At 43.6% G+C, this 27903-nt stretch overlaps 1 protein-coding gene across 7 annotated transcripts in view; it reads right to left on the bottom strand.

The window, feature by feature from the left end:
- Positions 1 to 27903, bottom strand: part of RREB1 (ras responsive element binding protein 1) — a 144902-nt gene that overhangs the window by 44801 nt on the left and 72198 nt on the right. For all 7 annotated transcript variants that reach the window (XM_066376982.1, XM_066376975.1, XM_066376981.1 and 4 more), the window contains 2 exons: positions 22598 to 22687; positions 20928 to 21091 (listed from right to left, as the gene is read on the bottom strand). In XM_066376982.1, coding sequence (XP_066233079.1) covers positions 20928 to 21091; positions 22598 to 22687 — 254 coding nt within the window. The remainder of the gene's footprint in view (positions 1 to 20927; positions 21092 to 22597; positions 22688 to 27903) is intronic.

Here is a 27903-nt window from a genome sequence, read left to right as displayed (position 1 = left end):
TAAGAATCAATAAATTACAGCGAACCTCAGACCTGGAAGGGAGCGGAGATGCTATCCAACTTCCCACTCAGCACAGAAAATCCTCTCCACATTTTTTGGGTGTAAGCATACCAGAGAGATTGTCATTTAGTTCTGCTTGAATAGTCCAGCCACAAGGACTTCTCCATTGCCAACTATGCTGATTGTTAAAACCATCTTCCCCATGTTAAGTAAAAAATTCCATCCTTCCTTTACATATCTGTCCACAGGGGCAACCCAGAATCAGTCTGTTCTCCCATATGGCTGCTCTTCTAAGGGTTTGGGATGATGACTGCCCTTCTCCAAAGCTTCCTGAAAATCTAAAAGCTCCCGCTCCATCGGCCAGCTCCCCCAAGCTCTGCTCTCAAGTCTGCTAAGTTATACCAACCACTGCTAACCTTGGAATACTCTCATTTGTGAATGTCCTTCATGAACTGTTGGATCAGAAGGGAATATCAATTTGGATGTGATCAGACAGTGAAAGTCAAAGGACTGGGACCTCCAGAGGCTGTGTAGACAGAACCAGGGTTTCCCTGTACGTATATAATAGCAACACTGCACCTAAAAGCCCATGATTTCTTCATTCAAACTGCTCTCATGCCACGTCTCTCCATTCTGCACCTGAACAGTTCATGTCTTTTCACACTTTACAGATTGGCACGGATAAGATATTCATAATGCTGGTGTCATGAAGTAGACCTCTCATTCTCTGCCCTAGCCCCTGAGTAACACATAGTAGGTGGTCAATAAATATCTGCCAAAATGGCCGAATAAATGAATGAGTTAATTCCTTGTTGAATCACTGGGTGGAGGGATGATGGTACCCCTGCAGCATCACTATGACATACATAGTTGTACAACACACAAAACACCTTATAATTTACTTCACTAGGATTCAGTGTTAGCAAACTTGACATGAGACTAGAGTACAGTGTTATAATGGAGAGACCTTACTGAAAAACACCCCAAATATGAACACTGGGGACACACGCTTATATTTTCTCTGTTGGAATTAATCTGTGTTCATGCATTTGAAACTATACCTACTACATTCATAGTAGAGAGAAGTTCATGTATACTCAAAGTAAGCACCTGCTTTTTTGCATAAAATTCTAGTATTTTCTTTTGGAGGCATGTCACTTCAATAGCAGAAATCCTGCCACACTGTGGTCTAAGGAAGGAATTTTATCAGAACTCCTTTAAGAGTGAAGGGAAATTTTCTCCCATTCATCATACCCAGAGGACTATGTTGGAAGAGTTTTTATAGTAATGAGGTGTTTTTATAGTAATGAACTAAAACAAGTATTACAGATGTTTAAGAAAAAAGCCTAAAGCTGAGTCTATTTTAGCACCGACAGGAGCCTCTTTCGAATTTTGAGATGGATGCTGATTTTCAACTCAAAGTTTTCCTTCCATGAATAGAATCACGTATTTTCTAAATTGTAAAAAGATCCATTGTGGCTAGGGTGGGCTGTCTCCAAGAATAAGGAATATATCAGAGCTGAACCAAACATCTTGTACAAGAGCTGAATGCCAATCCAGTAACTCAGAGGGTACAGACCCATTTCTATAGCACATCCTTCCATTTCTCCCTGAATATCCTTGTTTCAAGTTCTAAATACAGGAGGAACTTTAGGTATGTAAATCTGTGGATTTGGAAAGAGAGATAAACTCTTAACCACTCAAGCACTGGCTTGCTCTGAGAAGCAGGTAGGCATTGGGATGGATGAGAAAAGCACACTTGGCTCAGAAGACGGTATAAGAGATGAATCACACGACAGCAAAGATGTCCTGGCCAGTGTCCAAGCTCGAGACTGGTCAGAAGCTACGTCCCGCTTCTAATGTCTAGTAACCAAGGAGACCCCCAGGTTACCCAGACGACCTCAGCTTCAGTTTTCACATCTGTAAGATGCCCCAGAAGAATACTTCCAGTCTCCAAAGCACTGTTTTCTAAACTGCAGTCCTCTGCCCAGCAGCCTCAGCATCACCGGGGATCCTATTACAAATGCAAATTCTCAGGCCTGGCTTCATGCTGTGGGTTTCCACAAGCCCTCAGCTAAGGTGTGTGAGTCACTGGATGACAGGGGAATTCCAACCCTTCATACTGTTCATCGATCTGGTTAACTTTCTGACCAAGATACTGACATATTTTGGATGTAAGGATTAACCCTCTTCAGGTTCACTAGCAATCCCTGTACAAGTTTACCAGGTATAAACACGTAACAAAAAAATGTTGGGAAGTTTAATATTCATAAAATTATTTTGGGGGTAAAACCCTTTGGAAAATTCTCAACAAGTTTAAAGAAACATGTAGTAGAAGGTGTCCTCAAAAAAAGTCCCATTCTTTCAGTGCTCCCATATCTTAATTTATGCGTGGTCAGAGCTCACGTGAGATCTAGCCACTTCCAATATTTGCTAACTTTCCAGTCTTAATTTCCTTGTAGATTTTACTAATCTAGGAGCTGAATTAGCTGATCCCGAATGAACGGCATTATAAGGAAGGTCACTCTTTTGGGACACAGGACACAAACTGTACACAAATAATGCCAGCACCACTTAGCAACACCAAACTGAAGTCAACAGGTTCGAAACAGGATTTTATAGCCAGATTACAGATACATCCCCACTCCTGCCCGCACCCTGTGTGAGCTTTGCTTCCCCAACAAAGCCGTGTGATAGCCAGAGAGAATGAGGAAAATTAGGAGCATCACAGCTCTACAACCTATGTTAAGGGCCAAAGAAAAGCAAGCCTCCAGAAAGATCAGTGCATGTTTCTGTAACAAGATGTTTATGGTAGGCGGCTATGAGTGACATCTGTAATGCCAACTAAGTCCTATGCTACCAAATGAGGGGGTGAGGAGTCCAGATGGAAGTGCATGGGGGAACAGGGAGAGGGTGGCAAGGCATCAACTAAGGCATTGCCAGGGAGGCCCCACCTGTGAGCTCAAAGGCACCTTCTAGTAATTCGGGTGTTGTTCAGGTTCAGTCATGCTTATCCAGAAGGCAGGTCACACCAGTTGTGCCCAGGTGCGGAGGGAGGTTAGACAATGGTGTATAAAACAACCCTGATGACCAAGGAGACAGCACTCTCAGAAAGATCTAGAAATTAGCCTAGCGTGAAGTGCCAACCTCAGGGAGGCATTTCTGCCGTCTGCAGACTGCTGTGGGAATGCATTCACCAGGCTGCTCCCCAGGCTCTCAGGGTGCACTTGGGGAAATGTGTGGATGCTGTGCCCAGCCCCACACGAGCCAGTGGGAGTCCCCGTCTTCTGGCATTGGCAATGTCACCAGCACAGGCTAGGACAAAGGAAAGATCTGTACCTCAGTCCTAATATTCAAGTTCACTCCTGTTGCCTCTGCCTCTGCTCAAGGGCAAGAGATGAGGGAGGTGTCTAAAAGACCACATCCCACGTGTCGCCTTGTTGATGGCAGCTGGACACCTTGGTGGTGCTGCACATGGAAACTGTATAAAAAGTTAAGGGATCTTAATTCAAAGTAGGGGTGTGCTGGAGGTTCAGTCTCACTATCTCCACCACTCCTCAGCCCAGGGCTGCCCTCCAGTCCCGACTCAGCGATGCAGTTCTAGTGGGACCCCCACGTCTGCTCTCCCGTCTCCTTTGCTATGATGAGAAGGCATTTCTTCTCCATCTTGGATTCATGCAAGACCCTGGTACAAACACTACTTCGTAGATGCAAAGAGCTGGGAGGATGATGTCTGAAGAGTGTTCTTCTCCCAGTGTTCCCAATCTCCCAGCCATCCTACAGGCAGCAGAGGCAGCTGCACTCCTTTCCCCACTTCCATGCGGACATCAGAAGCCGCTGACCTCAGAACAGAACCCAGACAGTGTTTTCCAGTTACTGTCTCCTTAGAAAACAGAGGGCCCTTCATGCTCGTTCTGAAGCTCCTTCCTTCTGTCCTGCTTTCAAACTCAGCACTGGAGAGCCTGGCAGGTGGCCCGTGTCAATAAATATCAATCTTTAAAGAGTCCTGATTCTAGACCTGTTCTCAACTCCCATGACTTCGGATCAGTACATCCGAAACATTCTTGTACTATTTTTCCTTTGTTCTCTTCAGTTTTGCTAAAATAAAGTTTCATCTGTTACAACACACTTCATACACTGTTTGGCTCCCTGGACACGTTGAATTTCTGTAGAAAATCACCAATTCTTAAAAAAACAAGGCCCTGGCCGGTTGGCTCAGCGGTAGAGCCCAGATCCAGCGTGTGAAAACCCTGGGTTTGATTCCTGGCCAGGGCACACAGGAGAGGTGCCCCTTTGCTTCTCCACCCTTACGTCCCCTCCTCTCTCTCTATCTATCTCTTCCCCTCCCACAGCCAAGGCTCACATTGGAGCAAAGTTGGCCCGGGCACTGAGGATGGCTCCATGGCCTCTGCCTCAGGCGCTAGAATGGCTCCAATTGCAGCGGAGCAGTGCCTCAGAGGGGCAGAGCATCGCCCCTAGTGGGCATGCTGGGTGGATCCCAGTCGGGTGTATGCGGGAGTCTGTCTGACTGCCTTCCTCCCCACTCTGCTTCTCACTTTGAAAAAATACAAAAAAACAAACAAAAGACCTCAGAGGTAGGATGAGTTGACCTCCATGTCACCCAAAGAGAACTCTCTCATGCGTGCAGAGTTGAAAATGGCTTGCTTGGACCTTCCCTCTGCTAATGTAGAGAAATAAGTAGAGTTACCACTTCCCCTTAGATATGTCTGGGCAGCTGCTAATTTGGAATGGACTCTCCTTCCCCAGGCCATACTCCCTCCACTTCTTTAATTGTCCCATACAGCCAGGGGTCCTACTCCCATACTCAGAGCTGGCCCCGTAGCAGGACTCTGGTGCCTATGGTCTCAGGTGCCGAAGCCCATCTGAAGTTGATATTCCCAAAGCCATTAACCACAAGGGAGAATGCCCTTCTGTTGCAAAGAGCTAAATAAAAACAGAAACAAAAAAACTCAGTTAAGCCAACCTCTAAGTGTAAGCTGCATGGCAGAATGGAAATGCTCCAGTCACTGAAACCTCTTCTCACTTCTGCCCTGAGGGAGTCAGCGTTAGCTTTCTCAAGATGGCAGACACTCTAGTTCTTCACATCCTCTCTCTTCTTGCAGAGGAGGAAGAGATGATTATCACCACACTGAGTGGTGCCAAGTCACGATGTGCCGCTCCTCAGCTGCTTCCAAAAGAGGAACAAGTAACGCTCATGCTGGGTCCCTCTCCTTTGACATAACCTGCCGCCACCGAGGGTGATGGACAGGGTGGGTGGCGGGAGCCGGAAGGAGTGCAGAGAAGAGGAAAGTCACCACGACTATGAGGACACCATATCATATTACTTAGAGGCTGTGAGAAAAAGCCGAGAAGGAACAGGGCACCAAAATCAGTTCATCTCTGAGGAAGAAATAATGAAAATAAATCCAAAGAAATGTCCCTCTGGTTGAATAGCTCAGTTGGTTAGAGCACTGTCCCAATATGTAAAAGTTGCCAGTTCAGTCCGCCGTCAGGGCACATGCAGAAACAGATAAATGTTTCTCTCTCTCTCTCTCTCTAAAATCAATCAATAAATTAAAAAAACAGAGAAATGTCACCTGTGAGAACCAACTGGGCCACAGAGCCCTGCTTGACTGTAGCCGTGCAGTCACCATTTAGCTAACATGGGGTCAGAGTGGGCCCCAGTGGCCTGCTTGCACAGGTGACTTCACATGACGGGCTGCAAGGAGGAGCACGCTGTCCTGTCAGCAGGAGCCTATGGAGGGGAGGAACTGGGGAGAAGGGGGACAAGATTTGCTTCTGATCAAAGCTGAACCCCATAACATGGCAGACCTCAGTTTCCCCACCTGTAGAACTAGAACAATCCTTTTGAGTTAAGTTATAGAAGCATGAAGACTTAAGTGCTGACACCACATACTAATGAACCCTTGTGCCCCTGAATCTCTGGTTTATGGAAACACACAATCTCTCCCCACTGAAGGCCAATAAGTTCTCTAACCACCCAGGGTCTTGCAGAACACAGAGACTGTGGAGGAGGAGGGCCCACGGGCACAACACTCACACCTGAGGGGAGGTGAGCAGGACCCAATGTGCTACATACACTTCTGTGCAGCTGGTTCACTTCTTAGGAGAGGGCTAGGGGCAGATTTTGTCGCTAATCACCTTCCTTAACAAATCAGAGAAAACACTGACAGTGAGTGGGCACGTTTAGATGTTTGCTAGCACCAGCTTGTTCAGCCCAAACAGGTTGGACAGGTTGAATACTTAAACAAAGGCTGAAAAATGCAAGGCATACAGCAGGACGTGCTGTGGTGGGACTGTGGCCAGCACCTGTGGGTTCAGGACTAATAAATACGCCAGTGACTGGGCTCGCTCTCTTCCTCGTCTTCCTCCTCTCCACCTTAGTTCTTTCGTGTAAGAGCACTGAACTGGACTCATGCTCAGGATCTGCTCGAAGTTCTCAGGCCAGCAGAGTGGCGTGGTGGGCAAGGAGACCGGGCATTGGAGAGCAGTGGCCAGCTCTCCGCACCGCCTCCTACCCCCAGCAAACGCATACCTTCCCTTCGCTGACCTAATTTCTAGCTCTCACAAATGCCAGGCTGTTCAAGTGTGGGCAAGCAGAGGTGCTCCAGACTGCGATGCCATTCATCACACTTACCTGCTGCAGTTGAGCTTAGAAATATTTCAATAAGGTATGTCAAAGCAACCATAGTGCCAGCATGCGAAAACATTAAAAAAAAATTTTGTGTCTGCTGAATCTCCCAAACCCCCCCCCCAAAAAAAAACTAATAGACAAACACTACCTCTGCCAAAACAGAAGAAACCCCAAGTCACAAACATCACCATCTAGTTGGCCAAATGAGAATAAACTGTAATTATGAAGCAGATCATAAACCTGAGAATCATTTCAGGATGAAAAAGGCTTCACCGGCATCCCAAGCTTGGGCAGTTTTATGAGAGATATCTCTGGCTCGTAACTGTCCTCCAGAGAAAAAGCAGGATCAAAGTGAGCACATTTTTCAAATATCCTTTAAAAAAATAAACTAAACTATTCTGATTGTTAAGAAATACTGGAGCCCTGGCCGGTTGGCTCAGCGGTAGAGCGTCGGCCTAGCGTGCGGAGGACCCGGGTTTGATTCCCGGCCAGGGCATACAGGGGAAGCGCCCATTTGCTTCTCCACCTCTCTGCCGCGCTTTCCTCTCTGTCTCTCTCTTCCCCTCCCGCAGCCAGGGCTCCGTTGGAGCAAAGATGGCCCGGGCGCTGGGGATGGCTCCTTGACCTCTGCCCCAGGCGCTAGAGTGGCTCTGGTCGCAACATGGCGATGCCCAGGATGGGCAGAGCATCGCCCCCTGGTGGGCAGAGCGTCGCCCCCTGGTGGGCATGCCGGGTGGATCCCGGTTGGGCGCATGCGGGAGTCTGTCTGACTGTCTCTCCCTGTTTCTAGCTTCAGAAAAATGAAAAAAAAAAAAAAAAAAAAAAGAAATACTGGAAAAGAAAAAAACAAAGTGGAAGGGGAAATGTTTTAGAGAATGTCAGCAAACACAAAAGAGGCTGCACAAGAGACTGCCCACTGAAATGGGTCAACTTCCAGCTCTGCTATTTTCTTATGCTCTTTTATCTTATTCGAATAAAAGTCTGGCAAATCACTCTGACCTGACCTAATCTTTAAGTTGAGGTAAAATTGACATTGCATTATGTTAGTTCCAGGTGTACAACCTTCATGACTTGTTATTTCCATTGACCTGTTCTTTTTCTTGGGGAACAGTGGTAGCTTCCTACTATGTGCAGATTTTTAAAATGTAATGAGCTCTTAAAGGGGCCACAGATGCTCATCTAATAGTATAAATGCTAGTCCACATGAAAAATGTAAAAACACCACAGAACAAGGATTCCCAAAAACAGTGTCTGAATAATAAAGATTTGCACAATTTGGTAAAGAAAATTTAGGTTTAAGACACACAGCTATTCTACAAAACACTATTCTCAGACTGTCGGATTCTTAGGACACAGCTTATGGTAGGTACCCTTATGGTTGAAGGCACACAGTCTATTTTCTTTTTTTATTAAGTGAAAGACGGGGAGGCAGAGGCAGACTCCCGCATGCGCCCCGACTGGGATCCACCCAGCAAGATCCCTACCAAGTGCTACTCTGCCTGTCTGGGGCTGTTGCTCCGTTGCTTGGCAACAGAGCTATTCTAGAGCCTGAGGTGAGGCCATGGAGCCATCCTCAGCACCCAGGGCTAACTTTGCTCAAACCATTCGAGCCATGGCTGCAGGAGGGGAAGAAAGAGAGAGATATATGTGTGTGTATGGGGGGGTGCATAGAGAAGAAGACGGTTGCTTCTCCTGTGTGCCCTGACTGGGAATCAAACCTGGGACTTCCATAAGTTGGGCCAACACTCTACCACTGAACCAACTGGCCAGGGCCAGAGTCTATTTTCTTGGTTTTGTAAATATGCTTGTTTACCAGCATGCAGAAGGGACTGATTAAGTTTTCCTAAAGGGAACCACAATTTGCTGAACATCTTGTGTGTCCCATAGGCTTAGGTATATATTACACCATTTAATTCTCACAACCACAAACTCTATGAGCAAAGCATAGCCCTGTGACAGATGAAGAGAGGGAGCCCCCTTTGCCATTCCATGTAGCATCTCTGTCGGCCCTACCCAGAGAGGAAGGAGGAACTTTCAGGACACAGGGAGAGGCCGTCTTTATTTAAACCACTGTTGAAGTTAAAACAGCAAACAGGTTTCAATTCCAGTCAATAGGCTTTTAAAGAAAAGAGAAAAACATTTAAATATAATTCAACAACAGCTGAGAATTTTTTTTCTGGTTAAAAAGAAAAAAGTTTCGCCTGACCTGTGGTGGCACAGTGGATAAAGCGTCGACCTGGAAATGCTGAGGTCGCCGGTTCGAAACCCTGGGCTTGCCTGGTCAAGGCACATATGGGAGTTGATGCTTCCAGCTCCTCCCCCCTTCTCTCTCCCTGTCTCTCTCTCCTCTCTCTCTCTCCCTCTCTCTCTCCTCTCTAAAAATGAATAAAAATTAAAAAAAATAAAAAAGTTTCAACACTTATTAAAGAAATACTTTCTAAACTATACTCGAAGTATGCCTATTTCAGTGCCCAGAGTACTAGATGTACAGAAACTGCCTGGATACCCAGGAAACGACCAAATAGTCACTGAACACCACCATTTGTAAGGACTGTATGCCCAGGCCAGTTCACACAGTTGTTATGTCTGTAGGGAGCTGCATGTGTGGTCACAGAGCACCTGTTATCATCAGTGGACTGAAAGGGACAAGGTCTCTTAGTACCCTCAAAAGATATTTTCTTCTCATTTGTCTTTCTGCCAAGGTAAAAATATTTAGTTGTAGGTAACTGAAATGTATTATCATTTTTTTCCTTCTTTTTGAAAGAAATATTTCAAATGATTGCAAATGTTCCTATTGTCTTTGGTAGGTGACCCACAGATTTTTATCCTAAAAACGTCTTCCCATGTGAATTAGCACAGCACCTTCCTTCTCTCATGGGAGTTTGTCAGGGGACCAGGGACCTGGTGACTAAGACTCATTTCAAGATGGAACTAGCTGAGCCTTTGAGTGGTCACCTCTGCTCCTGAGAAGTAGCGAGTATCAGACAGACCTAGTTACAGCGTGTCCTTAGGAAGCTGGTATCACCATGACCACAGTTCACAGGGCCCTTTCTCCTGCTAGGCTCTGAGGGTAAAGAAGTGACTAACCGTTCCCGAGACACTGTCCTACCTCTGCTCCTTCTGTCCTTTAATGCTGGCCACCTGTTCAAATACCCAAGGTCAGTTGTGCATGCCAAGGGCTGGCTCCGCCTAAGCATCAGAGTAGAGAGCTAAATTCAGAGCCTTCATGGCCTCATTTGTCATGGATAGAGTAGGTCACATTTCTGTGCAGTGAATGTTGTTTTTTTCTTCCAGCATAATAGGAACACATAAGCCTCTGTTTCTGAAGACTGTCCATTATCAGTGGCGTCCTCAGGATCTATATTTCTGTCCCTGGCAATAGAAAATGCCATGCTCACTGCAAGAGGAAAGAATGCCCTTAGCAAACAACTAGAGGATGTTCCAGGGATCCACCTCCCTCATCTTCACCCTCTGAACGCCACAGCAGACAGGAGAACATGTCCCTGCTCTTAGGAGAATAAATAAAGACGTTTGTCAGGAAAGTTTGCTCCTGTCAGGGTCCTCAGCACGTTCTTACCATAACACATATGCCACAACTCTCTATAGTTTACAAGTCTTTAGTTGTTGTTTTTTTTTTTTTTTTTTTTTTTTTTTTACAGAAACAGAGAGAGGGATAGACAGGGACAGACAGACAGGAACGGAGAGAGATGTGAAGCATCATCAATTCTTTGCTGCGACACCTTAGTTGTTCATTGATTGCTTCCTCATATGTGCCTTGACCGCGGGCCTTCAGCAGACCGAGTGACCCCCTGCTTGAGCCAGCGACCTTGGGTCCAAGCTGGTGAGCTTTGCTCAAACCAGATGAGCCCGTGCTCAAGCTGGCGACCTCGGGGTCTCGAACCGGGGGTCTCTGCATCCCAGTCCGACGCTCTATCCACTGCGCCACCACTTGTCAGGCACAAGTCTTTAGTTTGTAAAATGAGGAGCAAAGTGGGAATTAATTTTCTATTTTCCCAAGACAATTGCAGTGTGCAAAAACAAACAACACAACACAAAAACACCCGTTTCAGAGACAGGATTTCTTCCAAAGGAGGCCTGTTTCAAACCTCTCTTTCAAGTAGCATTACTTCTCAATAGCTCTGCAGTCCAACACTTTCTGGAAAGTTTTGCAAATCACAAAGCTCAATGCTCTTCTCCCTACATTAAGCTCCCCAGAGGGCGTGCTCTGGCTCAGTTTCCCAAGTTTGTTTTGGAAGACAAGTACTGCTCAATCCAAATCTTCAACGTGGGAGCAACTGATAAAGGGTTCTGGGAAATCAAAAGCCGGAGCAATGGTGATGTTTCCATGACCCAGACTTCGAATCTGATGGTAACCTGTTACTCCACTCAGGAACCAAACTGTGGTTAGAAAGGTTGGGGATAACAGCCTTCAAACCTCAAAAATACAAAAATCTGCAGACATGGACGGGGCACCCTGAACCACCGCACCAGATACGGTAAGAAGCTCAGAGGGCATGTGTCTTCCCCAGCTTTTTTCAAAATGAGCTGATTTACATCACTCTTTTCTCCCTAGTTATCAAATATAGGGTTACTTTTAAATATTATTTACATTTATTTATTACAATTATATTATAAGTATTTAGGGGCTTTATCAGAACTACAATGCAACTGTCAACATGATCATACATAATTTAATAATCTACCTGTTTCGGTGAGGTTTATTTTCTTCCACTAAAAATTCTGTTGGGTTGATTCTGTGCTGATGATCCTTTCAGAAAACTAAGAGAAAAGGAAATTCTACAAAAAGGCTGACTAGCCTAATGAACAAAGATAACAAACATATCCTCATAAAATTACTACTGGTCAAAGGAAATAAAGTGAATTGTTCTACAAAGTGGGTGACTACAAAGAGTACCTCAATGTCAGTGAAGGATAACCCGGAACTGGAAAGGATGGCTTCCTGAGGTCCTCATTATACATGTAAGATGTACAATGAGGCCAGCCCTCGGAGTGCTCCAGCAACACAGACCTGGGTTGGAGCCCAGACCGTCTCCTGCAGCTGCTGCTCACAGTAAACATGGCAGGCAAGGCTCACCGGGAGGAATGTGCACACACAGAGGTATGTATCACATGTGCATGTGCAGGCGACCTTGAGCAAAGGGAGGCCGGGGCAGGCAAACTATGTGTTCCAGACCAGCCTCGTGGAATTGAGCCTCGGAGAGATGCACCTTGATACCCACACACAGGGAAGGAAGGCTGTTACTGCAGGTGCCCCACTCAATCTGAGGGGCTCTAGGGAGAGACTGAGAATCAAGACCCAAGCCACATGAAGCTGACATAGAAGAGCTAGGTCTAGAGCAGGTGAGAAACAAGAAACCAGCTGAATAGGGACACCGGGAAGCACAGGTGGAGGTGTCTAACCGCGCAGCTCAGACTGGGCTCCAGAACCCCCTGGGGCAGCTCAGCTCTGGCTCTACTCAATACAAGCCAGTCCACAGAGCCTGGAGAGAAAGAACTTTGCTTTTTGCTTTTTAGTCAACTCACAGTTGACTACCTGACTTCCGTGCTTTCAAAATCAAGTGAGGATGCAGATTAGTTTGGGTTTCACGATCTGTTTCATTCCTGCACACACATCCCAGGGCAGCTCTGGCCCCTGATTAATGTAACACAGGTATGTGCTTAGGAGAGATCACAGCTCACCATTCGGGTTTTGGATTCTGGAACAGATCCACCGGGACAAATAAATCTAACTCTGCTCACTCTCTCTGGCACATTTTTGTAACTGTTTTCACATTTTCATAATTTTTTCTCCAAAAGTACAGTTTCTGATATAAGTATTGCTACCCCAGCTTTTTTCTCATTTCCGTTTGCATGAAATGTTTTTTTCCATCCTTTTACCTTCAATTTATGTGTGTCTTTTGTTCTAAGGTGTGTCTCTTGTAGACAACATATGTATGGGTCCTGTTTTCTTATCCACGCAGCTACCCTATGTCTTTTGATTGGATCATTTAATCCATTTACATTTAAGGTTATTATTGATATGTAGTTGTTTATTGCCATTTTCTTCTTTAAAGGTGTATTCCTTTTTTGCTATATTCTTTTCCCACTTTGATCTATTTACAACAGGCCCGTTAACATTTCCTGCAGCACTGGTTTGGTTGTAATGAATTCCTTGAGTTGTTTTTTGTCTGGGAAGCTTTTTATTTCTCCTTCGATTTTAAACGATAGCCTTGTTGGATAAAGTAGTCTTGGTTGTAGGTTCTTGTTCTGCATTACTTTGAATATTTCTTGCCATTCCCTTCTGGCCTCAAGTGTTTCTGTTGAGAAGTCGAATGTCATCCTTATAGGGGCTCCTTTGTAGGTGATAGCTTTTTTTTCTCTCAGCTTTTAATATTTTCTCTTTACCGCTTAGTTTTGGTATTTTAATTATGATGTGTCTTGGTGTAGGTTTCTTTGGGTTTCTCTTTAATGGAGTCCTCTGTGCTTCTTGGACTTGTGAGAGTTTCTCTTGCATTAATTTAGGGAAGTTTTCAGCTATGATATGATTGAACAAAGTCTCTATCCCTTGTTCTTTTTCTTCTTCTTCAGGAACCCCTATGATGCGGATGTTATTTCTCTTCATGTTGTCACAGAGCTCTCTAGGGTTTCCTCTGACTTTTTGAGTCTCTTTTCTCTTTTCTTCTCTGCTTTCATGCCTTCATTCCAGTTGTCCTCTAACTTGCTGATTCGATCCTCTGCTCTATCTATCCTGTTTTTAATTCCTTCCATTGCGGTCTTTATTTCTGATATTGTATTTGTCATCTCCAACTGATTCTTTTTTATACTTGCTATTTCTTTATTTAGGTGTTCATAATGACCATCCATTGTTGTTCTAAGATCCCTAAGCATCCTTACAATCATTATTTTGAACTCTGCATCTGGAAGTTTGATTATTTCCATATCACTCAGTTCATCTCTTGAAGGTGTCTCTTGTGGTTTCATTTGGATTGCACTTCTTTGTCTTCTCATCATCTGTTTTTGGGTGTTTTATTTGTAGAGTTGGTTGAGTCTAGGCTTGGTGTTGTCTCCAAAGTTTCAGCAACTGAACGTGAGATTGTTTCGTTCCACCTGTTTTTTTTTGCCAATGTTGGTCTTTATCCTCACCAATTTTTAGTTTGTTAAAATCTTTTTTGACTGCCAGAGTGCTGGTTTAAATAGCTTGAGGCGGCCCGGAATCTGATTCTTAAGTCAGTGAAGTTTTGACAGCCACTGCCTAACTGTATTCTGTGCTATCTTCGTCCTATGTAGTTCCCTCCCAAAAGTACAGTTTCACCAACAAATGAAGATGGTGATGCTTGTGATTACCAAAAACTAAATATCCTTCTTTGCAATTTTCTGCAGAGAACATAAAATAAATGTAGTGTGATAAACTCAAATATTCTAAGTAAGCTTTTGTTATTTAAATTACACATTTCATATAGCAATAAGAAAGACAAACCTATCTCTGAACCTACGCTCTGGCACTGTACAAATGCTTATTTAGTGTATTTTCCCTTAGTGGCAAATATGACAACAATATCAGTGAGCACTTATTTGTAAGTACTTTTGGCAAATATCATCCTAGTGCTTTGCATATATTAATTCACGGATCCCCACAATATTCCCACGTCAGTATGGATATCACTCCCTTGTACACATGAAGTAACGGAGACACCGAGAGGTCAAATAACTTGTCCAGGATGGCACAGGGAGGTATGGCACACCACTCAGATTACCACAAGGCTGCCTCCAGCTCTTACAATACCAACTCAGAAACACCCCTGCCCGAAACCATTCTGTAGTACTCTGCCGGCCTTCAGAGTGCTTTCAACAACACAAGTTCTAAATGGGGCTTTACTATGCCATTTTGTTAAAATATAGAAAAATCAAGAGAATTCTGCAAAGTTCTGTAGAATCAGAACTAGAACTTGGTCCCTAACAATTAGTTCTCTCGTCCAAATCAAGATGACTCACAATTAGTACAAAACCCCAAATTACACAAACAAACATTACCTGGGCCTGCTTTAAAAAACACTTATAAACAGTAATTTCCCAACAACTCCAAAACACACTGTTCATAAATAAAAAATGTATCTCGGAAAATATCAAGGGTTGTGCTATAAAAAATTCAAAATCATTTCTAAGACTATCCATGCATAGCCAAACAATACACTGTAATAAAATTCAGTAAAAAGCTATTCTGTGCTCACCAAATACACTGTGCCATGCTAGTAGGATGGCTGAAAGAGTTTAACATCGAAAATAATACTTGATGACAACATGGAATTGTTTTGGGGAAGAAGGCTGTTTCCTAATATGCAAAGTGACACAAACACTACATCAATTATTTCTCAGATAGCAGTTAAAAGCATGGCCTCTCTGCCTGACAGCCTAAGCTCAAATCTTAGCACTGTCTGTTCCTTTGATTCTAAGCAAATTTCCTCACCTGCAAAATGGGATAAAAAACCTTAGAGGTAGAACAAGTAAAAATAAATGAATATCGACAAAGAAATAGGAGACTGACAATGTGTACACCAGCCAGAACTAATAGCAGCATGCCTAGACAACACTCCACCCAGCATCACCAGAACACACATCCTTTGTGAACAGATGTGGGACAGTCTTCAGGATGAACCACATATGAGGCCATAAAATGAGCAATAGTAAATTTAAAAGGATTGAAACCATACCAAGTATGTTCACTAATGACAATGGAATGAAATTTAAAATAATAAGAGAAAGAAATTTTGAAAGTTACAAATATATGTGGAAATTGAACAACATACTCTTATATAACCAATGGGTCAAAGAACAAATCACAGAGAAGATTAGAACATAGTTTGAGATAAGTGAGAAATAAAATAACATACAAGCCAATGGGACACAATGGAAGTAACAGTTAAAGGAAAATTTATAGCTGTAAATGCTTATATTAAAAAAAGTTCTCAAACCAATAACCTCATCTTCTCTACCTGAAAACACTGGAAAAAGAGCAAACTAAACCTAAAAGAGAGGGAGGGACATAATTTAGAGCAGAAAATCAGTAAAATAAATAACAGAAAGCAAGAGGAAAATCAATGAAACCAAAAGTTGTTTCTTTGAAAAGACTAAACATGTTGACAGGTGTTTGACTAAGGTAAAAAAATAGAGATGAATCAAATTATTAAAATCAGAAATGAAAGAGGGTTCAATACTACAGACTTTACAGAGCAACAAAGATTATGGAGGAGATACTATGAACTGTAGGCCTACCAATTAGATAATTTATACAAATGGCCAAATTCCAAGGAACAAAATTAACTACTGAAAATGACCCAGAAACAGAATTCTAATGTGGACAGACCTACCATAAGTAAAGAGACTGATTTAGTAATCTAGAAACTTCTCAGAAAGAAAAGCTCACATGGCTTTGCTGGTGAATTCCACCAAATATTAAAAGAATAATAAATACTAACTCTTCACAAAATCTTTTAATAACTAGAGGAGGAGGAAATACATCCTAACTCTATGAGGTCTGTTACATTGATACAAAAACCAGATAAGGACATCGTAAGAAAGGAACACTATAGGCCCTGGCCAGTTAGCTCAGTGGTGGAGCGTCAACCCAGCATGTGGAAGTCCTGGGTTCAATTCCTGGCTACAGCACACAGAAGAAGCGCCTACCTGCTTCTCCACCCTTTCCCCTCTCCTTTCTCTCTATCTCTCTCTTCCCCTCCCACAGCCAAGTCTCCCTTGGAGCAAAGTTGGCCCCAGGTGCTGAGGATGGCTCCATCTCAGGTGCTAGAATGCTTCTGGTTGCAACAGAGCAACGGCCCAGATGGGCAGAGCACTGCCCCCTGGTGGGCGCATGCGGGAGTATATTTCTCTGCCTCCCTGCTTCTTACTTCAGAAAGATACAAAAAAAGCCCCCTAAAAAACAAACAAAAAAACACTACAGACCAATTATCTCTCATGAACACTGGCAAAAAAAATCTTTAACAAAATACTAGCAAATCAAATCCATCCATATATAAAAATGATTATACATTGTGACCTAGTAGGACTTACCCCAGGAATAAAGTTTAACATCCAAAACAGAATAGACTTTAAAAGACAAAAGCAACTTGACCATCTCAGTAAATGTGGAAAAAACATTTTACGAAACCCAACACTCTCATGATAAAACACTCAGCAAACCAGGAATAGAAAGGAACCTCAAATTGATAAAGGCATTTATGAAAAACCACAACTACCATCATATTTTATGGGAAAAGACTGAATGCTCTCTCCCTAAGATTAGAAATAAAACAAGGATGCCCATTCTCTTCACTCCTATTGAACACTGCACTGGAGGATGTAGTGAGGGCTAGCAGGCAAGAAAGATAAAAGGCATCCAGATTAGTTTCAGAGGATGAAAACTATCTCTATTTGCAGATGACATAATCTTGTATATAGAAAAGCCCAACTAACTCACTATTAGAATGAGTAAACAAGGTCAACAAAGTTGCGGGAAACAAAATCAATATAAAGCTTGAATTGTTATTTTTTATACACTAGCATGAAAAATCAAAAACTGAACTTTGACAATTCCACTTATAATACCACCAGAAAGAATGAAACACTTAGGAAGGAGTAAATTTAACAAAATATAAAAACCTGCACTCTGAAAACTATAAAACACAGTGAAAAGAAATCCAGTAAGATTATTCCATTAATCCAGTAAGATAAATGGAAAAATCCCATGATCAAAAACTTAATATGATGATGGCAATGCCCCTAGACTGATCTACATATTTTGCAATCCCTATAATTATTCCCACTGGTTTTTTGGGAAAAAACAAACAAAACGATAAGCTAATACTAAAATTCATTTGGAAATGCAAGCAACTCAGAACAGCCGAAACAATCTTGGAAAGGACCTCACTTAGAGGATGCAAACTTTTTTATTTCAAAACTTACCAAAAAGCTACAGTAATCAATATAGTGTTAGCCTCAGAAAAGACATGTATCTCAACAGAACAAAACAGAGTACAGAAATAAATCCTTACAGTGATGGTCAACTGAATTTCAACAAGGGTAGCAAGACAATTCAACGGGGAAAGAAAAATCTTTCCAACAAATAGCGCAAACGACTAAACTTGGACCTCTTCCTTATAGTACATGCAAATCTTAAACCGAAACAAACCACAGACTTAAATGTAAGAAAATTATGAAACTCATGAGATTCCACTTCACACCTAGTAGGACGGCTATAATGGAAAAGAGGAGAGACAGACAGTAAGTAACAAGTGGTAGTAACAAAGATGCGGGAACACTGGCACCCTCGTACACTGTCTGTGGGAATAGAAAATGATGGTGCAGCTGCTTTGGAAAACAGTGGGGCAGCTCCTCAAAAGGATCAACATCAAGTTGCCACATGACTCAGTAATTCCACTCTTAAGCATTTACTCAGGAGAAATAAACACGTGCCCCACAAAACACTGCTCAATAATGGGCACAGCAGCATTATTCATAGTAGCCAAAAAGTGGAAATGGCTCATATGTCCACCAATCGAAGGGACACATAAAATGTGGTATCCATATAATGGGATATTAATTGACAATAAAAAAAAAAAAGAATGAAGCACTGACATATGTTACAACACAGAGGGATCTTGAAAACATTATGCTCAGTGAAAGAAGCCAGTCACAAAAGACCACATATTATGTAATTCTACTTACATGAAACGTCCAGAATATGATACTCCAGAGACAGGAAGTAGATTAGTGTTTTCCTGGGGCTGGAGGGTGGGAAGGAATGGGAATGGGCTGCTTATGGGTATGGGTTGCTTTTGGGGGTGATAACAATATCATAAAATTGATTATAGTGGTGGCTGTATACTTCTGTGAATATATTATTGAACTGTAAACTTTACATGGGTAAAATGTATTGTATGGCGTATAAATCATATCTCACAAAGATGTAAACAAATAAAATAAATAGAAATTGCTTAGCCCAGTGCCAGACACACAGTACATTGTGGCTTTAGTTATGATTATTTCTAAAATGTACTGTCAGAGATATTACCATAAAAGGCAGTAAGTAGGCCTTTTATAGGTGTATTTAACATGTACTATATTCCATCAAAGATACTGTCTCAAACGGGAACTTTCCAAGCCAGAAGTGACTGGGCCTAAGACCAGAGATGGGTCATGGAGGACCATAAGCAGTAAGCAGTCAGGGCTGAAACTGTCAGGAGGAGGGTACTCCTCACGATTGCGCCCCAGCACCCTCCAAGTCAGCGAGGGCTCCTCGGGAGCTCCACTGAGCAGGGGGCTCAGAAGAAAGTGAGGGGGGGGAGGGAACTGCCCCAGGAGGGGACAAGGCAACAATACCTCTAAGACCAAATTTTAAGGGGTGAATGTATAAGGGAGAACCTTTTGGGGAGGGCATGGGGGAGATTAAAGGAACCAGCAAAACAGAACAAAATGGCAAAGATATGACAAAATGATACCAATAGGCTGATACAGTGGTGAACAAGTAAAAAGCTAAAATGTAAAATATATTTAAAAACGGCAAAATCCGAAAGCACTCCAAAGGGAAATAAGGGGCAAAGAGAGAGAACTAAACATTTAAATGAGGGGGAAAAAAGTAAAACACTTTGTAAAATTCTTTAAAATATTGACACCTTTTAGAAAGTCACACTCAACTCTTAACTTCTAAGAGTTCAGTCTGAGAAGTTCATAGGCTTTAAATTACTGCAGCATTACTTAGAAGTGCAAACACATAATAGACAACATGTACTGAGCACTTACTATGTGCCAGGAACTGTGTGCTGAACATTATTTCCTAACCCTCATCCCGGTCCAATGCTATGGAGAATATTAAAAAGTATATGAAAAAAGGAGGTAACTGATGTGCAAAAACTAAGTAACTTGCTTAAGGATGGGAAAGTTACAAGTGGCAGAGCTGAAATTTTAAAAATCAGGTAGTAATTTCAAAACTCAGAACTTTACCATTCTACTTGTGCATCCCAAGTACAACATTAGTGGTTCACAAAATGATGCAGGTACCATAAACTGGACCATCCCCTAGTAGCACTTATATCATAAAACATCAACAATAATTATATAAAGCTTTCCTTTGAAATATGGGGGAAAAAAAGCATTATTAGTCAACTTTTAAAAAGAAAGCAGCACAACTAGAAGAAAATATAGAAAAATAGTAATAGCCTGATTTTCTGAGGTGAAATCTTGAGTCCCTTTAAAAAATTTTTCCTAGAATGTTTTCTCTTTTTTATTTTTATTTTTTGTATTTTTCTGAAGTTGGAAACAGGGAGGCAGTCAGACAGACTCCCGCATGCGCCAGACCGGGATGCACCCGGCATGCCCACCAGGGGGTGATGCTCTGCCCATCCGGGGCGTCGCTCTGTTGAGACCAGAGCCACTCTAGCACCTGAGGCAGAGGCCACAGAGCCATTCTCAGTGCTTGGGCCAACTTTGCTCCAATGGAGCCTTGGCCGCGGGAGGGGAAGAGAGAGACAGAGAGGAAGGAGAGGGGGAGGGGTAGAGAAGCAGCTGGGCGCTTCTCCTGTGTACCCTGGCCGGGAATTGAACCCGGGACTCCTGCACGCCAGGCTGACACTCTACCACTGAGCCAACCGGCCAGGGCCAAATGTTTTCTCTTTTAAAGCATTAAAAATTCTGTTTCAACCCCTGGAAACACATGTAATCATTCTATGAAGTGTATTTGCATGAGTTCATCCCATGGAATTTTAACATGCTCACCAATGAGCTCCCTCCCACTCTGAGGGAGCCTCGAAACTCCTACAGTATTCTTCATTTTACCCTCTCACTCTGACGCTCTAGGACCAGCCAACTTAACCATATATTCAAAGGTCCCAGAAATTTTTCATAAGAAAACCACCTGCAGGGAACCTACTAGGCACATGTAACTAGTTTTAAAAAGGCAAGGGTTACTGGGCTGGTCCTTGAGGGTTCCTGTGCATCTGGTACCCACACAAAGAAACTGCAACTGGCAAAGGACTCTGCTTCATTCTGATCTCCAAAGGAACAAAGACCCGGCCCAGGCACTGAGTTCCCACAATGAGATATCTCTCATACTCTGGAGAGTTGCACAGGCAATCAAAGCCATCGCTGGCTTTTCCACACAGAGAACAGGATTCTGAACTCAATGCTTTTAGACAAGTCTTCTCTCTCATGGTGGCTCCAAAGCCACATTACTTTTTTACAACCTCCAGCTGCCAGTCACCAGGCCAAGGTGACCCTCACCCACCTGTGCATGTTCCCATTGGTGGTAAAAGACTGGCCACACACAGTGCACTTGTAAGGCCTCTCGCCAGAGTGTACCAGCATGTGGCGGTCCAGGGAGCTGGCTGAGCTCAGCGACTTCCCGCAGATGCTGCACGAATGGTCTGCCCCTCCAGTGTCCGTGTTGTGCTGCAGAAAGCAATCACCCCAGTGGTCACTTAAGATGGGTCAACACTTGGTAACGTCAATTCAGAGCTGTCCAGTAAAACCAGTATAGCTTATCAGCTATTTTTGTTGTTGTTGTTTCATTTTAAGTATCTTCCCAAATGTCAAAATCTACCCAGAACACAGGCAAATAAATATTCTGCACAATCTTCTAGGCCCATGTTGAAGTTTTGAGAAATACTTCTGCAAGGCTCAGAGAAAGCGGGAATCTTTGAAGGTCTTTCTAGGAGACACACACAGATTAACTGACCACATATATTAACACAAACAGGAAGACTGCCAACTATGAAGTAAACGTGTGAAATATGGTCCTCACATTAAGTCAATGTCCATTTAAGGCTGATGACGCATCTTGCTGTCAGGAAAAGAGAACTGAAATCTGCACAGTGTAGAGTTCTGGCCTCTGAAACACGCTACGGAGGAACATTTCCATCTAAACCCAAGCTGCTAAATTATGCCATTATTCAGTACCATGTTACAATTTTAATAATGTCACTCCTTCATTGCTCTAGATCAGGCATCCCCAAACTACGGCCTGCAGGCTGCATGTGGCCCCCTGAGGCCATTTATCCGGCCCCTGCCACACTTCCGGAAGGGGCACCTCTTTCATTGGTGGTCAGTGAGAGAAGCACTGTATGTGGTGGCCCTCCAACAGTCTGAGGGAGAGTGAACTGGCCCCCTGTGTAAAAAGTTTGGGGACCCCTGCTCTAGATGCATCAATATTTGTCATGAACCAGTCAACAGCAGGCAAGGAGAAGGAAAAATCCCACAAAGGAGAAAAGCTAAGCCTGACCAGGTGGTGGCACAGTGGACAGAGTGTCAGCCTGGAACACTGAGGACGCAGGTTCAAAACCCTAAGGTCGCCTGCTTGAGCACGGGGTCACTGGCTTGGCTGGAGTCTCCCCGTCAAGGCACATATGAGAAAGCAGTCAATGAACAACTAAGGTACTAACTACAACTATGGGTTGATGCTTCTCATCTCTCTCCCTTCCTGTCAGTCTGTCCCTGTCTGTCCCCCTCTCTCTCACTAAAAAAAAAAAAAAAAAGGAAAAACAAAAAAGGAGAAAAGGAGAAAGAGATCCCAAATCAAGTCAATTCTCTGCAGCATGATATATGGTTATAACAATATAAAGAGCAGGGGTCTATACCTACAATCTCACTGTACTTAACTTTATATATTTATTCAAAGGGATTTGGTTTATACTGACAAGTCAGGTACGAGCAAAGTCTCCCATTATATGTGGTCAGTTAACTCGGTATTTGCTAAATTCTGAAAAGGAATAGTCTGTGTTGACCTGGGGCTTTGTCACAGTGACATGGACCCACAAAAATTATTTCATAACCACCTCTCAAAATAATTAAAATAGTAAAAATCCAAATTAAACACAGCCACAATTCATACATGGAGGTCAAATCACCTTGTCCTCTCAATGAAGAATGACTTAAAACAAAAATATCAAAGCAGCAAACCTGTCGAATGTGCATAGTTAACTGATGCTGTGTAGTGCAAATCTTCTCACAGAGGGGACAGTTGTAGGAAGACTTCTCTTCTTTTGTTTCCTGAAAAGATCCAATAAAAGGGAGAGTCAATTTGACTTCACGTAACCCGTGCCTGATTTCTGTCCTGAGCACCTGTGTCTCAAAGAGCTGTTGCTACGACACAGCCAAGAGGATGGGCTCTGGAGCCTGCCTGGTAGGAGCCTGACAAGTCGTCATCCTGCCGGCCCAGTTTCCTCGCTTGTAAATGGGATGGGTAATAGCATCTCCCACATCACGCTAGGGTGTGGACTGATGAGGACTAATTCAGTCACAATGTGTGTCAAGTGCTGGAACAGTGTCTGGCACAGGGTAAGTGCTCGATAAATATTCGTGTTCTTATTAGACAGACAGTAATCGTCAATGAATGGTGAAAAATAAAGTATTGAGTCATGGCAGAGCTAGAAAAGGACTATCTTCCTCCCCAAGTCCAACCTAGGCTCCAGCCACTCTTTCCTACCTACTCTTGAGCCCCTCCCCCCCCCCCAAAAAAAAACACCACACACCATAAGAGGTAATGACGTTCTCATGACAAACACCCACCCTCCCAACAGTAGAAGGCCTCAGGGTCCAGCTGTGTGCCCAAACAGGCATCAGTATGACCCCTTCACTCCCTGCCAGCACCTGATGGACACTGCCCAGAAAGAGTAAATAAGAATAAGAACGCTGGCCAGTTGAAACTCTGATAGAGAATGACAACCCAAACTGAAGACTTCCATGGAGGTGACAAAAGAGCCAGCTCAAAAAGTGGCTTCTTTTATGCCCCCTCAAAGCACACAGGGCAAGCTTTTGTCAAGCAATATATTTTACCATTTTAGAAAAAAGGACAAGCTTACTACCTATACAACTCCTTCAGAGTAATTCACAGAGTTGTCATGGACGTGCCTATCGTTGCCTCCTCACACACACAATCCCTAAGCATCGCGGGTCTCTGTCCTCATCCCCAAACTAACAGATCAAGGCGTGGTGGACACCTCTCCCAGGAATGTGGAATTGAAATGCTAAGAGACTGAGACCCGTGGGCTTTCAAAGGTCACCTGGGAGCTTTCTGACTATGGATTTCTAGATCAGACTCATAACAGGCTGACTCAGAATCACTAGGTAAGGGGACCTGGTCTCAGGAATCTTGGGTATCTTACAACTCCCCAGGAGATGCCAGTACATGCCCAGGTTTAGGGATCACTAGGTTACTGAGTTAGGTGATCATCAGGACTTGATCACAAAGTTCAGGCAGGGCTGGGGCCAGAGCCAGCAGTGTGGTGAGCCCAAGCCACGACCCGCAGCTGGGGAAGACCTCCTGGTAGGAGAGTGGGAAACCAGGCCCAAGAGAGCAGGGAGGGCTGTGCTCTCGGGCATCTTTCAATAAACCTCTTTTTCCTTGTACTCATTTGAATGAGTTTCTGTTTCTTGTAAATAATACCAATCATTGAACACTTACTGTGTGTTAAACTCTGAATATATAAAACCCTCAAGTTTTTTCACAACCACTAGGAGGCAGCCACTATTATGGTCCCATTTTCTGGATGAGGAAACTGGGGTAGAGAGAGGCAGGTAACCGACCCTACATCAGAGAACTGGCACACAGACGCAGAATTAAAACTCAGGCCAGCCGCTCAACAGCCCATGCCCTAAACCTCTATGCTATATAAGTCTGACCAAAAAACAAAACAAAACAAACAAACAAAAAACTACAACCATTAACCCAAAGGCACAGAATGGGAACATCCTTGTGGTTTGGCTTATGAGAGATGATGAAAATACAAGTCACCCCGAAGACTATAAAAACAAATGGCACCATAAACCAGACGGGGTAGAGTGGATGCAAGATGATGTCTAGCACGTGTAGCTGCTTACAGCGGTTCTCTCTCACTCTTCCAGGACTAGCGAGCCTCACTTTAACCCTTTGAGTAGAGAGTTTTTTTCATGCTCGCTGACTCCTGGGAGTTTTTTTCAGAAACTGAAATTAGTTCCAGTTATAGTTTTATTAACTTAAAATCGTGTTTGTTTGATAACCAATTTATGGAAACAAGAAGTACATACATTTGCCTTTTTTTAATGTTGCCTTACACATTTTTAAAATAAATCAATCATACTCTGGATGGTCACGAGGACATACATGAACGTTCGTACTAATCAAAGGGTTAAACAATACAGTAGTCCTCCCCCTTATCTGCAGTTTTGCTTGTCACAGTTTGTTACCCACAGTCATCCACAGTCCAAAAATGTGAAATGGAAAAGTCCAGAAATAAACAATTCGTAAGTTTTAAACTGCGTGATGATGTTCTGAGGAGTGGGACGAAAGCTCAGGCCATCCTGCTGTCGGCCTCGAACGTGAACGATCCCTTTGTCCAGCGTCTCCACACCTAAACACATCGCTCACTTAGTAGCTGTCTTGGATGTCAGGTAGATTGTTTAGGCAGCCCTTATTTCACTCAGTAATGGCCCCAAAACTGAAGGAGTGATCTGGCAATCCGGACACACCAAGGAGAAGCCATAGGGCCTCATTTATGTGAAAGAGTTTGTATGTACAGGACAGAACATGGTGTATGTGGGTTCAGTGCTAGCTGCAGCTTCAGGCATCCACTGGGGGTCTTGGGAAATGTTTCTTGTGGATGGCGGGGGGACTACTGGACAAATCTTTTTCTAGTCTGTGGCACTGGGTCTGAGAACTAGGTATGCTATACATCTTTTCACTCTCAAATATTAAAAAGTTACAGCTATGAATTTTGAGGAAATCGATTAACCCAGAGACAGTAAAACAGCTGCCAGTGTCACTGAGTCAACCATAGATTTCCACTCTTTCCACAGATATAATGTGTGTGTCTGGGAGGTGGGGAGGAGTCCTACCTTCTCAGCCTAGTTCTACTACAGTCAGAATAGAGCTGGCCAAGAACCAGCAAACAGAAAAACCAGAAACAAAAGTAGCAACAACAAAATAAGAGCGCTGACTATAACAATGAGAAACGTCTCCCAGCCAGGCCAAAACTCAGTATTGGGCATTTTTTGCTGAATTATTAGATTAGCAATAATATATACTGAAAAAAAATTTTTAGAGGAAGAATTATCAGTAGGATGTAAATAAATGTTAAAAAGCCAGGTCTCCAAGTGACCAGCTTCTTGAGGAGGCAGATTAAAAAAAATTTATCTTTCATTCACCTTGAGGTAGTAGATACCAGACATACTGGGCAGCTTGTGAGGCTAACTGATATTGTTTCCAGGGTTCATCATGAACTGGAACTCAAACTTTCTCTAGGGCTGGCAGGGCATTCTGCAGACTGTAAGACAGGCCCACAAAGTCCACAGTGGTCTGGGAGGAAAGAGTCTGTGAACTCGGATTTAATTTTTATAAACAAGTCAGATAGGAAAGGCAGCATGGTGGTGCTGGAAGGAGCTCCACCAGAGAACTGTGAACGCAGTCATTAGGGCTGTGCTAGTGGAAAGGGCACACGTCCTAGGCTGGCAGATAAAGCCAACAGCTAATGTGATAACCAAGATCCCATAATGGAACAATCTGGCAACTGTGTCAATGTCCGGCTGTGGCTCACGAGACTCCTCTCCAGGGTTCTCCTCAGCGCTCCCGCCCACCCCTAGGTGAGAAGGAACCACTCTCTCCCAGACTATACTGTGCTCTTGTCTTTTTCTTCCAATGCCCTGTCCTTCCCATGCTACCTCTGGCCCAGACTTCCCTTTCAGAAACTAAGCCAGGGCCCCGTGGAACATGAAGCACCCTGGAGGCACAGGGGGTAGATGACGGACAGCTAAGGCACACACCTGCACCATTTGCTTCACCACACTTGCACAGTCACCCCTCCCTCCCCCCCATTACCACTGGGGCAGAAGGGCTGTGGGCTCCTCCTACGGCTCCACCTGCTGTCTCTGAACCATGGGAAAGGCCTGCAGCTGGGACTAGCGCCAACCCTGCCTGTGCTGGGGCGATTTAATGCTGGGTGATTTAAAGAGGAGGCTATCCCTGCTGCCATTTTCTCCCAGTAGCACAGAGAAGAAAGGGAAGACAATGACCTTACAGGTCTCACTCATCCGGAAATGCCTGACACCCTGGCGCAGTACTTGGCTGGAAGCAGGAGCTGGTTTATACTGTGAAATGAGTGAAGGGGTGGAGAGATGAACAAATAGATGGAGGGACAGACAGGTGTGAGAGAGTAGAAATAAACCTTTTCTTCCCAGAGCTAGCGCTCCTTCTTGACTCAGGCCACAGTCATGCAGGCTGAGTATTTTCTCAGGGACCCATAGGAAGAGAAGCACATGGAGACAAAGGAAAAAGAGAGAAAAAGTTATCAATGCTTTCACCCTAATACATTGTTTTACTCTGCCAAGCCTCCAGCCCTGAGAAAGGTGTGGAAAAATGGGCACTCTCCCACACTGCTGGGGGCATTTAGGCTGGTACAGCTTCTCCTGTAGGACAAGTTTCATCAAAAGCCTTAATTAAAATTAATGTTTTACTTCTCAGAGTTTATCATCATAGATGTGGCTTAGACAATTCTGTATAAGAAATGTCACTGTAGGATTGTTAATAAAACAATTAATTCACAAAAGCCCAACAGGTTTACTTTAATCTCCAAACCTAGTATCTAGACAAGCTCTTAAGACAGACAGCCTGCTTCCCTGAGGGTTTGGTATAGCCCCATTCAATCAGTAAACTCAAAACTAAGTGTGGAGGAGTCAGTTCATACGGTATGGATTCAGAGGAGAAATGTGAACTAGTCACTCCCTACCTCACTCCTTGAGCTTCATTAAACATGTTGCTAACAGGACAGTGAACACTTTCCAAGTGCCCCCTCTGTATGTCAATTAAAGATTCATCTTATTTCCCAGTGAAGGAGATGTGGATTTTTACTACATCATTAACCCTCCTAATTCCTGCCCACTCATTCACTCTTTCTCTCTTCTCCTGGTCTGATGCCCACTGAAAGTTCAAAAGGGCTAAGTCGTCTCTTAAGTGGAATTCTCTGGGGCCAAATTCTGTGCTTTGTCAAGAATGGAGAGCTGGAAAGGAGACTCAGCAGAACCAGTATTTATCTGCTCCCCAATCTGAAGATGCTTAAAAAAAATAACCAAGGAGGTGACTTTGAAACCCAAATTAACCAGCTGTGTGAATAAGGAAATGAACCACATCAGTGTGGAAGATTAAATTAAGGTCTTCTGCCTTGGCCAGCAAATGAAGGAAGCTGGCATTCAAGTCAAATTACAGGGATGAGAATCAGGGCACCTTCACCAATATT

This window comes from Saccopteryx leptura, chromosome 3 (genome assembly GCF_036850995.1).
Source record: "Saccopteryx leptura isolate mSacLep1 chromosome 3, mSacLep1_pri_phased_curated, whole genome shotgun sequence".
Classification (NCBI taxonomy): domain Eukaryota; kingdom Metazoa; phylum Chordata; class Mammalia; order Chiroptera; family Emballonuridae; genus Saccopteryx; species Saccopteryx leptura.
The sequence above is the reverse complement of the archived record's forward strand: the minus strand, read 5'-3'. Positions and strand labels throughout refer to the sequence as shown.